At 35.6% G+C, this 15603-nt stretch overlaps 1 protein-coding gene across 1 annotated transcript; it reads left to right on the forward strand.

Moving 5' to 3' along the window:
- Positions 1 to 2763: 2763 nt before the first annotated feature.
- Positions 2764 to 15147, forward strand: LOC112467890. The gene is given in 5 exon segments (XM_025036783.1): positions 2764 to 2872; positions 11439 to 11627; positions 11630 to 12263; positions 12455 to 14030; positions 14146 to 15147. Coding segments are annotated over 5 exon segments (3510 nt in total).
- Positions 15148 to 15603: the final 456 nt, after the last annotated feature.

The following is a 15603-nucleotide window of genomic DNA, read 5'->3' on the forward strand; positions in this document are numbered from 1 at the left end:
AAAGAAAAAAGAAAGGAACGCATTTATTTTTATTCTACAGTAGGGGGGGCAGGGTCAAAAGTAACACGGAATGAACGTAACGAACGCAATTACTTAAAACCTATTATTCTTGTACAAATCTATCCGCTGCTATTTGTCGTCTTTTGAATGCCTTTCTCGCCTCACAATCAGTAGCGTTCAAAACTCAGTGTTGAAAGATTATGCGTTTATTGCGTCGACGCAAAAAAAAACACGACCAAAGTAAGTAATTTGTGTTTTTTTTCAATTTCTCAATATTTTATTGGAAATTTAATTTGCCCTCTTATTTATTGTCTATAAATCAATAACTATTCCTTTAAGTAGTTTGGTACATGAAAACAATATTTGGAAGTTAGTTTTTTAAATAAAAATCAATGTTGGACCAATTCTAGCAGTCAGGATAAAAGTAACAGACTGTTACTTTTATCCCGACACGAAAGTAATCATTGTTATTGGTGTTGACTTCCATTTAGAATGCCGAATATACGAAAGAGGAAAACGAACAGAGGTTTAGCAACACCCGAAATATATAAATTGCGACAAAAAAAGTCCATAAGGCTTGAACTAATAACACATTTTATTATGTATTTTGCCATAATTATCTCTCTGAATAGTGACTTCTTTCTTAATTTTGTAGCAGATACTAAAGTATTCCATACTTTTCTTTTATTAATTTCTAATTTTTTTAGTCTATATTAATATCAATCTCAAGGTCATAGAATTTTGTTACCTTTCAAATTTTTACTATTTACGGGTATAGGTAATTATTTAATCTTAACTCAAAAATAGTTTATGTTATAAAGAAGAAATTCCTTGTTACGTTAAAAACTTTTTTTAATTTTATGTTTGTATAATTTTATGTTTAAAATAATTAAAAATGCCTAGACGTATTATAATTATTTGAGAGAAAAGTATCTTTGTCTTGAAGCAATTATCAAGACTGAAATGAAACGTTTTGCTACATTGATTATGTTTGTTTCTATTTTATTTTACCCTGTTACAATCAACTCTGAGTCTTGTTACAACTGGCCCTAAAGTTAGGGACAATTGTAACAAATCTCGATCTTCATAAAATTTGATTTTTCTACTTAATTATAAAATGTGATGAGATTTTATCCATCCTATAATGTAGGCAAAGAATGTGTTTACCATATGAAGAAGAAAAAGTTTATATGCAAACAAGCAAATGGAAAATATCGATGCAAATAAAGCAAAATGTTACTTACCTTTGGTAACTACCCAGGGCTTCGGTTCGGGTTTTGAAGTCATTTTTAAATGTGTACTGTAAACATGGTAAACATATCTTTTAGTTAATGTATGCAATAAATATCTGTACAGTTCAACGACTGGTAATAAACAAAACAAAAAACGGACATGTATACGCAAATAATAAAGATTTAACAATGCATTTAATGTCTGCCATAAAAATTGCGTTTCGCACACCTCTACTGGTATTTTCAACGAGTGGAAAATCACGGTCGCGATCAAAATCATTTGTGCGAACATGGAGAAAATTTAAAAGAGCACAATATCCGCCCGTCGTTAAGCGTCGCAATTGAAATTTTGTTTTGTTACTACGAAAAATAAAACTGCTTGCAAGGACGATGCAGTATGGATACTTAGAGTGCGAATGTATGTATACATACAATAGATTGATATTTAACATTAGATTCAAGGACAGAAATGTTCAGCATTGTATTTCGTAATTTTACAAGTTTTTGAGTCGTATAAAAAAATATATCGTACAATATTTGTAAAAGAGTTATTATTTTTAAAGTAACAATTTTATTAATATCTCGCCCGCAAATTAATTTATGTGTATTGTCAAAGATACACGAGACTTCTCACTGAATTCACGCGTGGATTCTCTTTTCGCAAGAAATGACACGCCTCAATAAGCCAGAACTTTGAATCGCCTTGCGCGCATACACGGAAGGAGGGTACGCGTGGCGAAAAATACACCGGCAACCATCATCAGCGTCCCTTATATACAGTATAGAACGTGTTAACGAGCGTTTACACGAAAAGTGACACCGACCATTCCGGAACGCCACGTTTTGCGAGAGAAGCGTTCCCGGGGCGAGAAGATGTTTCAGGTATTCATAAAGGCGGCTCGTTAATTACGCCCGACGTCTTAAAGTAATTAACTCCAATGGGCCCTCGGATCTGTCCGGGTCGCGACGGTTCCCGGCCCTTGGGAAAATATACTTTAAATAACTTTAAATTTCTTAAAAGTATCTTAAAAATTTAAGAGTTTACTTAAGAAATTTTTAGGTAAATTAAAATGTGTACAAGGTTAATCTAAAGTAATCTAAGAAATTTTAAAGTATTTCAAAACTGACTGTAAAATAATCTTAGAGAACCAAAGGTTTTAAAAACTGACTTTAAAATAGTATTCTGGTACTCTAAAGGAGTGGAAAAGTAGCTTTAAAGTAATTTTAATAAATCTTAGGTAATCATAAGAAAACATTAAACTTTAAAGTTTTTTTATAAATCTCGATCTTAACTTAAAAGTTACATGGAAGCAAACTTTTAAGGAGATTTATCTCATGTAGTTAAATCTTTAAGATTTAAAGTTATAAAGTTAAAGTTATAAGTATTTTAAAGTTGGACTTGGTTAGATGGCGCGTGTGTGAATGGTAGCGGTGAAAGTGTGTTGTGCGATTTTAGCTTTGTTTCTGAGTTTAAAGATTAGTGTGTGGCAAGTAGGGATAATGGAAAGATAGGGTGTAAGTAGGGGATGCGATGAGAATAAAGGAGGATAGTAGGATGCAAGTAGAGAAAAGTAGTATAGAAGTGAGTGGTAAGATTGAGGTTGCCATGAGATATGCCATGGTGACGAGTCAGTTAGGCGGTAAATGGCGGTAATGGCCGGTAATGTAGGTAAAGTAGGGAAGGTTTCGATCGAGGTATTTTATAAGGTTTACAGTTATAGAGGATAACTCTTAAGTTATTTTCTTTATTATTATTTCTATATTATTGCATCTGGAATTTTTAAAATGCTTTTAAGTTTTAAAATAAGATATAAATATTTATCTTCTTTTATATGTCTGTCCTTATTAGGAAGAAATAATTTATAAGATTTTCTTTAGTTTTTATAGTTTGGTTCCATTGAAACGAGTATAAAGGATAAAAGATTCGTATAAAAGATTTCAAGTAAAAAACAAAATTGTATTAAATTATCGTCAGGTTTAAATATATTAAGTAGCATGTTTTACAATAATTGCAGTATTTTAACAAATAGAGCCGCAAAGCAATTACTTATAGAAACACTAAATAAAACAGTAAACCCAGACCAAAACAAGAAGCTCTCCAGCTATTAATAAATCTGGCAGAGTTGCAAATAAAATTTAAATTGTAAAACATGGGTGTACTAAATAATATTTTAAAAACACTTTAAAAATTCATAATAAATGAAATAATAACAAATTTAACTTACAATAATGCTTACTTTACCCAGCAAACACAGAAAACACCGAGTTTGCTGGGTACTTATCCCTGTGAAAAAACCTTAGAATTATGAAAAGTAAATTTAGGCATTTTTAACTTTAAAATTGTCGAAATTTACTTTTCATAATTTTAAGGTTCCTTTTACATTCTTCTTGAAGTAAGTTGCCTTATAGTTATAAGATTACCTTAAACAATAGTTTTAAAGTGTCCAAATTTACCTTTAATTTTTTTTAAGTTTTTCTCTAAGTAAGTTTTAAGTTTTTTTTTTAAAGATTTCTAAGGTAAATTTTTCCAAGGGCCATGCGGTCGCGGTTAATGTAATTCCAGTTAGTCTTCTGATTCTCCCCCCCTTCCCCTTGCGCAATTACGAGAGAGCGCTTCTCCTGGCGATTTTCTACCTCTCATGGATTTAACGCGATATTCCTGTTAACCGAACCCGAACGAGCGGATTGGTTGGAATATAATAGGGATAAGTAAGAGTAATTTCGCCACTGTGTGGGGGATAAATGTGGCACATTTGAACAAATGTTGGAGTACTTTTTAATGATAAATTAAGACAAAATTGCGAAAGAAGCACTTAATAAAGGAACCTATACGATTCTTGGTATATTATGGCTTTAAATTTCCTAAAAATTCTCTAATGTTATCAATGTATTCATTAAAAGCAATCTATCCAGTTTTTTTAAACTATCAATCGTTAGTAATACGATTACAATATATATCGATTAGAGTATAATCATAAATTAGCCGCTAAGCGCAATCAAATAAATAAAACAAAGGGCAAAGTCCAAAAAGTGTCATTGTTTTAGCGACAATAGTTACGATAGTATCCTGATTAAGCGTCATTCAAATGCGTCCCTCGCATATTGGTAAGCACACAACAAAATGTATTTCAATAAAATATTTTACCAAAAGCAGTTTTGTCGCCCTTATAAAAAGTATATAATTCCCATTGTGCATTTTAATACGCGATATAGCAAATTCAAATACGCGTAACAGTATTTGCAGAAACACCCCATATAGGAATGGCCAGTAGTGACCAGAAGTCAAGGCTTGGCCGAAGCTATGGCGCTCAATTATTGGCCAAGAATCTATCAGCCAATACTGGCCTATCATTGGCAAACTGGTTTGTTGAATAGTCGGGCGTTACAACGAAGGCCGACGCCTGGCTAACGTAGGGCACTCAACTGTCGGCCAGAGTTCTGTCAGCCAGCTAGTACTCGACCAATAGTGGCAAATAACTGACTGCCTATAACTATAGAATAGCCAGGCGTTGTGACGAAGCCTTACGCTTGGCCAATTGTTGACACCCGCACATCGCCCAATATTCTGTTAGACAGTACTGAACCATCACCTAGCAAATGACTATGCAAATGTCGGATCATCCGATAAATGGTATTTGATAAGATTCGCTCCTCTTATTTAAAATACAACCAACGATGGTATAAGAACGATGTATAAATGACGGAACTGCACAACTTATATCAGTTGTATCGTGAAGTCCACTTTTATAATAAAATGTGACACACTTTTGGTTTGATGTTAACGTTAATGTAATCTTATTTTGGAAGACCGATAATAATTAAATAAACATAAAACATAAAACGTATGCGAGAGCTTTAACCTTTTTAATTATATTCCTTGGGATTAACGTCAGAGAATGTCATTAAAAAATGCTCGTCAATTTCGAGCTTATTGTTCCGAACGTTATTCGCGCAGAATAATGCGTATGTCTCATATAGGATTTTATGAGAACCTCATAGACTATAGAGCGAAAGCGTCGCGTTCTCGAAAAGACGCAACGCATAAAATATTCGATAATCCCTCTTATTAAAACCGAATAAAAACAATTTTATATTTCGCAAAAATTATAAATAGACTCACAAAGGGAAACCGCGTACTTGGGGTCACCAAATTGAAAAACGTTTTTAGTATAGTACTCTACCAGAAGAGTACTTGATCAAAGGAATAAGGCGCAACGCTCAGCCATTCCGAGAAAAAAATATAAGTGCATGATTACTATATACGTTGTCGACCCGAGTTCAATTTCTGTCCCTCGCACTTTTATTTAATTTTTTTCATGCAATAACTGTTTATTCGTGTAAAATAAAATTAATGTAAGGAACAATTTTGTTTTCTCTTTTAAATTCGCATTTTTAAAGGGCAATTTTTTAAAAATTAAAAAAAAATTGTCTTTCGAAAATGCGAATTTAAAAGAGAAAACAAAATTGTTGGTTACATTATCTTTATTTTACACGAATAAACAGTTATTGCATAAAAAAATTAAAAAAAAGTGCGAGGAACAGGAATTCGGTTTTAACATAAATTTTTTTTATTAACCCTTTTTGGTCACACTAGGTAAAATACATCCCAGCGTTTCTTTGACTTCGAAAACGACCCAGTAAACCAATGGAAATGGGCCTTGTGCCGCCATTTACAGGTAGTTGGGACCTTTAAGTATCGATCCCCGTCGGTGGTATATTTTTCGGCCCGTTAGTTCTCTTTCGGCATTTTTTTTCGCACCTTCATACCTCAAAATAAATAAACTTTTTGGAACGGCTGCATAAACTGTAATAATCAGTGAAAAGTGCATCATCTGAGGATGAAAAAACCGTTTGAAAAATTAAAATATCTTAAAAATTGAAAAAGTTACATTAGTTTTTGTGAAAAAGTCACTTTTCCGACTTTTTTTTCAACAATTTTTTTACATATGTTAAATTAATTTTTTGCAAATCAAACCTATACAGTTTTTTTAAGGAAGACTTAAACTACAACAGGATATTTTTTTGTTAAGGTCTGCACCTACAATTTTTTATACACTTGCAAACACGCTGTTGGTGTATTTCACCCAGTGTGACCGGTACAGGATTCTCGGGAAGTGTGACTAAAAAGGGTTAAGCGTTCTGATAGATCATGGCATACTTTCTTTGTAAACTTTTTGAATTTTTGCAATATCTTCAAAATTGAAGAAAATATAGTACACGAAAATGTGCTGTGACGTCATACCTTATATAAGAAATGACGTCATACCCTTTGAAGTTGCCGTCATCAAAGAAACTTTAGCAAGCTATAACTTTCGCAAATTTAGGTTTTTTTTAATTCAAAAAGTACTAAAAATCGGCTTAGATTCTCTACATTAATTATGGATACCGCTTAATAAAAAAAATGTTAAAACCGAATTGTGTGTGTGTGAATTCGGGTCGACAACGTAGTAATCGTGTACTTACATTTTTTTTCTCGGAAATGGCTGAGCGTTGCGCCTTACCTTTGTTCAAGTACTTTTCTAGTAGAGTACTATACTATGTAAAAACGTCTTTAAATTCAATGGCCCCAAGTACGCGGCTTCCCCTTGTCAGTAATGATCATTAAGATATTTACGTCTATTCTATGACACCTATCTTCCAAATATACGTTTGCTTCAAAAATATAAAAATTTATACGTTTAAATATTAATACACTAATTACTATTAATATGGCTCGAATCCGGCGCAGTAGAGTAGAAAATGACGCTGAAAAATTATAACAATTAGAACCACCATTTTCTATCTTGCTGACCGTAACGAGAACCTTTCAATGGAATTCTCGTTGTGCTGTAATTAAATATTACACCGGTTTCGTTCGTATAAGTTGCATTGGAGCATTTCCCCCTTTCTTTTCACCACACAAACCAATAACAATAATAACGCTAATAGTTTATAATGTAGTTGTTTAAATTGTCTACGCAACAATTTTGTCCTGACAAACTTGATACCGGGAATAGTATATTGTGCACCAAGGGGAGAAAGTAGCGTTTTTCAGACGAGTGTAAAGTTTGCCGCCCGAGCCGAACGATATTTGCACGATATTTTTCACAACATTTTTATGGAAAGTCCGACTTCCATGCCTAGAGAGGGGCGAGATGAGTGGCCAATTTCACGCCAGGGCTTACTTTCCTCCCTAAGGCAGAAAGTATAATAAGCCCGGCGTGTGTGAAAATTGATCACTTTCGCCTCGCTGTATACATGTATTTAAAAGTCGAATATTTTCGTAAAGGTATTGTGAAAAATATCCTGTGCACCACGGGTCGAAAGCTTTTTCAGAAAACGCAGCTTTCTTCTTTTGGTGCACAATATGTAATTCCCTTCTGTTTTATTCGCGATCTTCGTGCAAACAACGAACGTCCGCGCACCTGGAATTGTATGATACGACAAACACTCCAATTGTACGTACCTTCGTACTGCGAATCGAACAAGTCTCTTCTTCTAGATAAAGTCAAGGAACTCGGTGAAATGTTAAAATCGTCTCTACCCGTCGTCTTATATAGGCCTCGGGGCATGTAGAAAAGACTTGAGTAAATAACTCAGCTAATAAGTTGAAAATTCTTAAAAACGCGTTGTGCTGTGATTGGCTGCCACTATCGAATTCTTAGACTCTTTTCTATACCTCCATCCTGTGATTAGCAGTGCCAAGGCAAAACGTCCTGGAGTTTTCTAAGGAGCCCCCAATTTTCGTTCCACGCCCACCGAGTCTTTACCGCTACCCTCTCTTTATTACTTGGTGCTTAGATCTTTAGACCAAAATCTGAACAGTGTGTTGACCTTATTATCCAAAAGAAATGTACAGTAAAAAATTTTGTGTATTTTTGTTTAAAAATAGTTTTGTTAAAATTTTTGTGTTAACCCTAGGTATGCACACTTTTTTATCGCATACGTAGATGACACACTGGGGTCTGGAGATGTCGGTAAAGTTAGTATATCATTTTCTAGCAGATCAAAAATTTTTTGTGGTATATTGGAAGTTTGAAAGTTTTTAACAAAATTTTTTTTTTTTTTTCGATCGTCTCCTTGACAGTTAAAAAAATTATTGAAAAATAATTTGTTTAATAAATAGTACGAAATAATTTTTTTTTATGTTGTAAATAATTTTATCATAAAATATAGTCCTTTTGTGACAACTTTTATTTAAAAAATTTTTGTATTGCACTTAAAGGAAAAAAGTTATGCAATTATTAATTAAAAAGTCAGTAAATTTTCTATTATTTATAAATCGAAAAAATTTGCAATTACAAAAAATATATTTGACACCATATTTTATCTCGTCTGAAACTACCGATATGCAAAATTTTATTCATTTCTGAGAGGTGACTGATCCGGTTCACGCGGAATGGCCCGCACGTAAAATAGATAAATAAAATAATTTAAAATAACTCAAAAACACACACAGATGCTGTGATGGATTTTAAAATCTTTAAAGTAAATTTTCTCGAAAGTCAACCTTTTATGCTTTACATTTTTTACTTTTTACACGAGGAATTATATTCTTACAATTAGTTGTATTACAAATTGATTATCGAATGTTATTCAAAGGTTGTATAAAACAAAATACTTAATACTCCTATAGATTTTATGTAAAATATTTTTCGAATAGTTCTGAGAATACTGAAGCATTTTCTATAAAGTTCCAGACACTAGCAATGTTGTATGATTTTCAAATAAATTAATACCGTCCGAACACTGCATACTTAGAAAGAATAGAGTGATATGCTGTGTTAAATCTCGGAGTTCCGGTTTATCTAAAATATTTTTTGAATAGTTCGAAACACATTTATGCATTTTCTAAAGAGTTCCCGGCACTAGCAATGCTGTATGTATTTTTAATAAATTTATATCGCTCGAGCGCCGCGTACTACTTTCTTTTAATTAATAATACATCACTTCGATTTACTTCTCAAGCCGAAGAACATTAATACAATATTTTAAAACGCTCGAAAATTTACTTGCCATCTCTTAAATCAGAAAAATTTTTTTTATTGTAATACTTGTTTGATTTAACCCTCAGTTATCACAAGGAGTCAAAGTGACGCTAGACTATTTTTTAAAAATTAAAATAACATGCTCGAACCTTAAGAGAACTATGCATTTTGAGCAAAAAACATTGAAAAATGAATGTTTTGTTTTTTTTCCGGAATTTACAATTTCTAAGGATTTTTTTTTAACATGATGCCACTCAATAAGTTAATTTTTTATAATGAAAATACATTCTACAATTTACAATTCAAAAAGAGCTTTGTACTTACAGTAATGTATTAGCATATCACAATTATACATATATGAGTAAAAGTGTTAATAAAAATAACAATTTTTTGAAAATTACTAGAAGCTTTACTCTTCTGAAATACATACAGGAGCACTAAAACTATAACATAGGGCTCGAAAAGAGAACTCGTGCCGACGCATCAGCATATCACAATCGCATCAGTAATAAACGTTTACTGCGGAGAACTAGCAGATCAATTTCAATATGCTGAGAACTATTCGAGAAATATTTTACATAAACCAGAATTTCGAGATTTTCTACAGCATATCACTCTATTCTCTCCAACAATAAGTACGCGGCGCTTAGGCAATATAAATTTATTAAAAAATCATACAATGTTGCTAGTGCCGGGAACGCTTCAAAAACTGCTTCAATATGCTCAGAACTGTTTGAAAAATATTTTATATAAATCAAACCTCCGAGATTTCGTACGGCATCTCACTCTATGCCACGGAAAACTAGTTGATAAATTTTTCAATAGATTTTTTTGGTAAAATTACCAGAATTATCACTAAAAAGTATCAGGAACTATATATAGAACTCGACTGTATGCGAGAAGAACTCCCTTTTATTTTTGATCTGCTAGAAAATGATCTGTTACGGGAAGTTAGCAGATCATTTTTTTGATTGACTGTTTTTTGGGTAAAATCACCAGAACTGTTACTAAAAAGTATCGCAGGAACTATAGAACACGACTGGATGCGACAAGAACTCCTTTTTATTTTTGATTTGCTGGAAAATGATATGCCAACTTCACAGACACTAAACCGAGGATGTGAAAAATAGATTCGAGGTCATTCGTAAATCGTTACAAGAAAGATTGTTAAGGCTCCTGCTGGCTCGCGAGCCAACTCCGCGTTTTTGCACAGACAGCGTCACACTTGGCAAAACTGTGAACTATAAGGCGTGAAAAATGACACGTCAAAACAAAATTATCCTTGCGATTTACAGCGTTATTCTTCATTTTAGTGCAGTGTTTTTACATTTAAAATTATTGTGATAGTGTTAAAATACACCGAAGATATCCACTTTATCGTGATTTAATATGTGCAAGCAAATACTTATTTCAATTCGGCAGATGTCAAACGGCTTGTTTTCGTTCTTGATTAGACAACATTCACTTCGACAAATGTAGATTACTCATATAAAAGGGGAATTTTCGGTGTATCTTACAAATCTATTTTATCGTTTACAGATGGTATTTTATTAAAAAGCATTTTTATTTTAGTGTAAATCGCAAGAATTTTTATGATATATTTTCATGATTTTCTCGCTTCTGACGTCAACAATTCAAGATGGCTGCAGTGAGTGAACAGGAGCCTTAAGATGTTTAAATTAAATTATGCATCGTGTCTCGTTCTCAAGATCACTAAAAATCACTAGGTAGTACCGCTTCCAGCGCGTAGGAGTCACCACAATGTTCAGCCAATAAGAAGCGAGCGACGAGAGTCCCTCCTTTGGAGATCCTCTGTCCGCCATCTTCTTGTCATAACGTTTTTTGTGCGTGAAGAGAAACCACGTTTCAGCAAGTGAAATATAATAAATCATTTATTTTGGTTGTAGAAATGGGAAAGAAGTCTAAAAAGAGAGACCGTTTGCCCTCAGTAGAGAGGCTACGGAAGAAGCTGAAAAAAATTCAGGAAAAATTAGTAAGGAAAGATAAAAGATACGTCACGGTCGAGCAGCCGAGACCACGATACCTTTTCGTTATCCTCAAAAGAGACAGGTAAGCTAGGAATTGCCCTCTTTTCTAAGAGGCAATCTTATCGGCGGTGAGCTCACACGAGAGGTGAGACAAATTCCGTACGAACTGACTAGGTTATGTAAAGAGCAATGTCCTCTCTTGCGTCAGTAAATTGACAGCGTATATAACCTAGATCTTTTTGCACTTCCAGATACCCCTCGAGACATAGATTTAAATCCTTTGCTCGATAAGGGAGATAAGGAAAATCAAAATTCTAACAATCTGGAAGTGACGAAACTCGAAAAGAACGACGATGACTTTGTCGAGTTAGACGAGGAAACATTAGAAATTCTCGGCGAAGGGCTTGTTAGCAACGAGGAGGAATTTGCATTCCATCCAAAATGGCGGAGGCGTGGAAGAAGGTCCTCGCTGAGGGTATCGACAAAGAGAGCAAAATCAAGCTCTTCAAAGCGTACCCACGGAAAGGCAACTGTCCTATCGGCACACCGAAATTAAACTCAGAGGTGGAGGCTATCGTGAATGATACAACAAAGAAACGAGACAAATATCTAGCAACCGACCAAGACCTTTGTGGCGCTAGTCTGTCGTCGTTGGGAAAAGCGATCAACATGATCCTAAATGATAAGAAAGCAGAAATCGACAGGAAAGAGCTGCTAATATCCCTGATAGACTCAGGCAGGCTTATGTGCGAGCTATTCAAACTGCTCACCAAAGCAAGAAAGGCTTTTATCTACCCCGGACTCGACAAAAAAGCCAAAGCACTTCTCGAGAAAGCGGAGACGGATGAGTTTCTGTTTGGCGCAACGTTGTCTCAGAGAGTAAAAACAGCCAAGTCAATGGAGAAGGTAGGCCTGTCTTTAAAGACGCAAACAGCGGAGAAAAAGCCGCCCTTCAAACCTCGTGCGGGGTTAAATTGGAGGGGCCCGCCTGCGAAGCCCTTCAACCAGTCACAGGCGGGCTACAATCGCAAGACACCTCAGAGGACGTACCAGCAGAACAGAGGCTACGAGAAACAGCGACAAACACCGGCGCAAACACAAACTCAGCAGCCGACTGCACAGCCGAATCCTGCGGCAACGTCGAAGTAGAGGTTAGGATAGCAGGACGATTAAGACACTTCTGGAAAGCTTGGGCTAAAATCACGTCAGATAAATTCGTTTTGAATAGCATATCCGGATATAAAATCAAATTTGACGAACCACCGGTTCAATTAAGAGTAGCCAGAAATACTTCTTTAAATCCTAAAGACGAACCTCATTTACAACAGGTAATAGATAATTTGCTCAAAATAGGAGCAATTCAAAAGTGCGTTCCATCCGAATCTCAGATTTTGTCTTCGTATTTTTTGGTTCAGAAATCAAATGGCAAATTTAGATTTGTATTAAATTTAAAAGACTTAAATAAGTTTATCAAAACGGATCACTTTAAAATAGAGGACATTCGTACGGTATTAAAATTAGTAACAAAGGGGTGTTTCATGGCTACCCTGGACCTCCAGGATGCGTATTTCCTTATTCCAATAGATGAGAATAGCCGAAAATATCTACGTTTCATATGGAAGGATCAGGTGCTCGAATTTGTGTGTCTTCCCTTCGGCCTAAATACGGCTCCGTGGCTGTATACGAAAATCATGAAACCAGTAACAGTCCTTTTGAGAGAAAAGGGACTGAAGTCAGTAGTGTATTTAGATGATTGGTGGTGTCGGGGAAGAAATGTCATAGAATGCTTAAAAAATATTGAGACAACGCAGCAGGTCCTTAAGTCCTTGGGTTTTTTGATTAACGAAAGCAAAAGTAACTTAATTCCGAGCACTAGATGCCAATTTCTTGGCTTTATTGTAGACTCTGATCGCATGACTCTCGAGCTTCCAGAGAAGAAAAAGCAGTCGATTTTATCATTAATCAAAAAATTCAAATCTTTACAGTCTTGCACCATTCGGGAATTTGCTCAATTTGTAGGCAACATCACGGCAGCCTGTCCGGCTGTTCAGTATGGCTGGATTTATTCCAAGGAATTCGAACGTCAGAAGTATTTAGCGCTATTGGAAAGCGAAGGAAATTACGATGCAAAAATGAGTTTGTCCGCAATACTGAATCCGGACTTTGATTGGTGGGAGTCACGCATCTCCGATGCTTTCAACCCAATCAGACAACAGGAATATGCTCTAGAAATATTTTCAGATGCGTCATTAACTGGCTGGGGCGCTGCATGCAATGGCGAAACTACGTATGGAGCTTGGGATGAGTTAGAGCGAAAAAAACATATTAACTACTTAGAACTGGTAGCAGCCTTCTACGCGTTACAATGCTTTGCAGCGAGCAGATACGATTGCGAAATATTGCTAAGAATTGATAATACTACAGCGGTAGCGTACATCAATCGAATGGGAGGGATCCAGTATCCACACCTCAACGGTATAACCAGAAAAATCTGGCAATGGTGCGAACAACGCAGCCTATGGATCACAGCATCATACATATCATCGAAAGAGAATGCTGAGGCTGATCAAGGATCCAGAACTATTAATATCGATACGGAGTGGGAGTTGGCGCATTGGGCCTTCCAAGCCGTAGTACGTAGATTTGGTGTACCAGAAATCGATTTTTTCGCAACGAGAAACAACAAAAAATGCGAAAAATTTTGTTCATGGCATTGGGATCCCGAGGCTGTCTGTGTGGATGCCTTCACGATCAAGTGGACGAAGCTTAAATTCTATGCATTTCCCCCGTTCGCGTTAATACTAAGAATAATAAGAAAGATACAGATAGACCAAGCTCAGGGTGTCTTAATCGTACCTTACTGGAAGTCACAGCCCTGGTTTCATTATGGAAATCAATGTTAATATCACAGCCGTTATATTTTGAGCCTAATCAAAATTTATTACTATCTGCTTGTAGGAAAATCCACCATCCGTTAGCGGGAAAAATGACGTTAGTGGCCGGGATATTGTTCGGCAAAACTTCCAAAGGCTAGGCATTAACGAAGATGCAATAGAGTTACTCTTAAACTCGATAACTCATTCAACTTTAAAACAATATTCGAAACATTTAGAAGATTGGGCTAAGTTTAGCGTATTAAGAAATTTTGATATGTTTGCTCCACAAATCAGTCAAATAGTTGAGTGGCTGACCGTAATATACAAGACGGGCGCGTCTTATGGAACTCTGAACACAGGGAGGTCGGCATTGTCGTTGATCTGTGGCGATAGAGTAGGGAAAAATCCCATAATTTCGAGATTTTTGAAAGGCGTGTTTAATAAAAAGCCAACGAAGGCTAAATATGAAAGAATTTACGATCTAGAGCCCGTACTGAAGGAATTAGAGAAACTGTATCCGTTAGAAGACCTTAGTTTGCAGGATCTTACAGATAAGTTAGTTGTTCTTCTGGCAATAGTGACAGCACACAGAAAGCAGACTTTATCGCTTATAAAGATTAGTAATATTCGAGAAATAAGCAATGGATACGAAATAGAGATTCCAGACAGAATAAAGACAACGCGGCCAGGGTCCTGTCAACCATTGCTGACTTTACCGACATTCAGAGCGAATCCAAAACTTTGCGTAGCCACTACTCTCGAGAGATATTTAGCCGTTACTAAAAATCTCAGAGAATCGATCGATTCGTTGTTCATCACGACCAGGAAGCCGTTCAAAGCAGCGGCAAAAGATACAATTAGTAGATGGATTCGTGCCTTTTTGGGTAAATGCGGCATCGGCGAGTCTTATGGCCCGCACAGTATTCGACACGCAGCCACGTCCGCTGCTTTCAAAAAAGGGGTCAATATAGCAGTCATAAAGAGACTAGCAGGATGGTCGGAAAAGTCAACAGAATTTGATAGATTTTACAATCGTCCTATTGTCAAAGAGAACAGTACTTTCGCAGAAGCAATACTAGCTTAAACGAGCAGATATTTAAATAAGCGGTTGTATGCGTGCGCTAATTATACTAATAAAATAGTGTGCTTACACAAAGCGCATTCATATTTTGTATAGATCCTAGACCTGACTCTAAACATCTACCTAGTGATTTTTAGTGATCTTGAGAACGAGACACGATGCATAATTGACCGATCGAACGAGCCCGCCGAAGGCGGGCGAAGTTCGGTCGTAATTATGCAGAGGGTCTCGTTCGAAAAGATCACTACCCTCCTTTTTTATATATATACCATTTAGGAAAATTCATTGTTCCCATCCGAAGATTCATAACAATAAGACTTTAAACTATATGACAAGAAGATGGCGGACAGAGGATCTCCAAAGGAGGGACTCTCGTCGCTCGCTTCTTATTGGCTGAACATTGTGGTGACTCCTACGCGCTGGAAGCGGTACTACCTAGTGATTTTTAGTGATCTTTTC

The sequence above is a fragment of the Temnothorax curvispinosus genome, unplaced genomic scaffold, assembly GCF_003070985.1.
Source record: "Temnothorax curvispinosus isolate PA1 unplaced genomic scaffold, ASM307098v1 QBEX01017864.1, whole genome shotgun sequence".
Lineage (NCBI taxonomy): Eukaryota > Metazoa > Arthropoda > Insecta > Hymenoptera > Formicidae > Temnothorax > Temnothorax curvispinosus.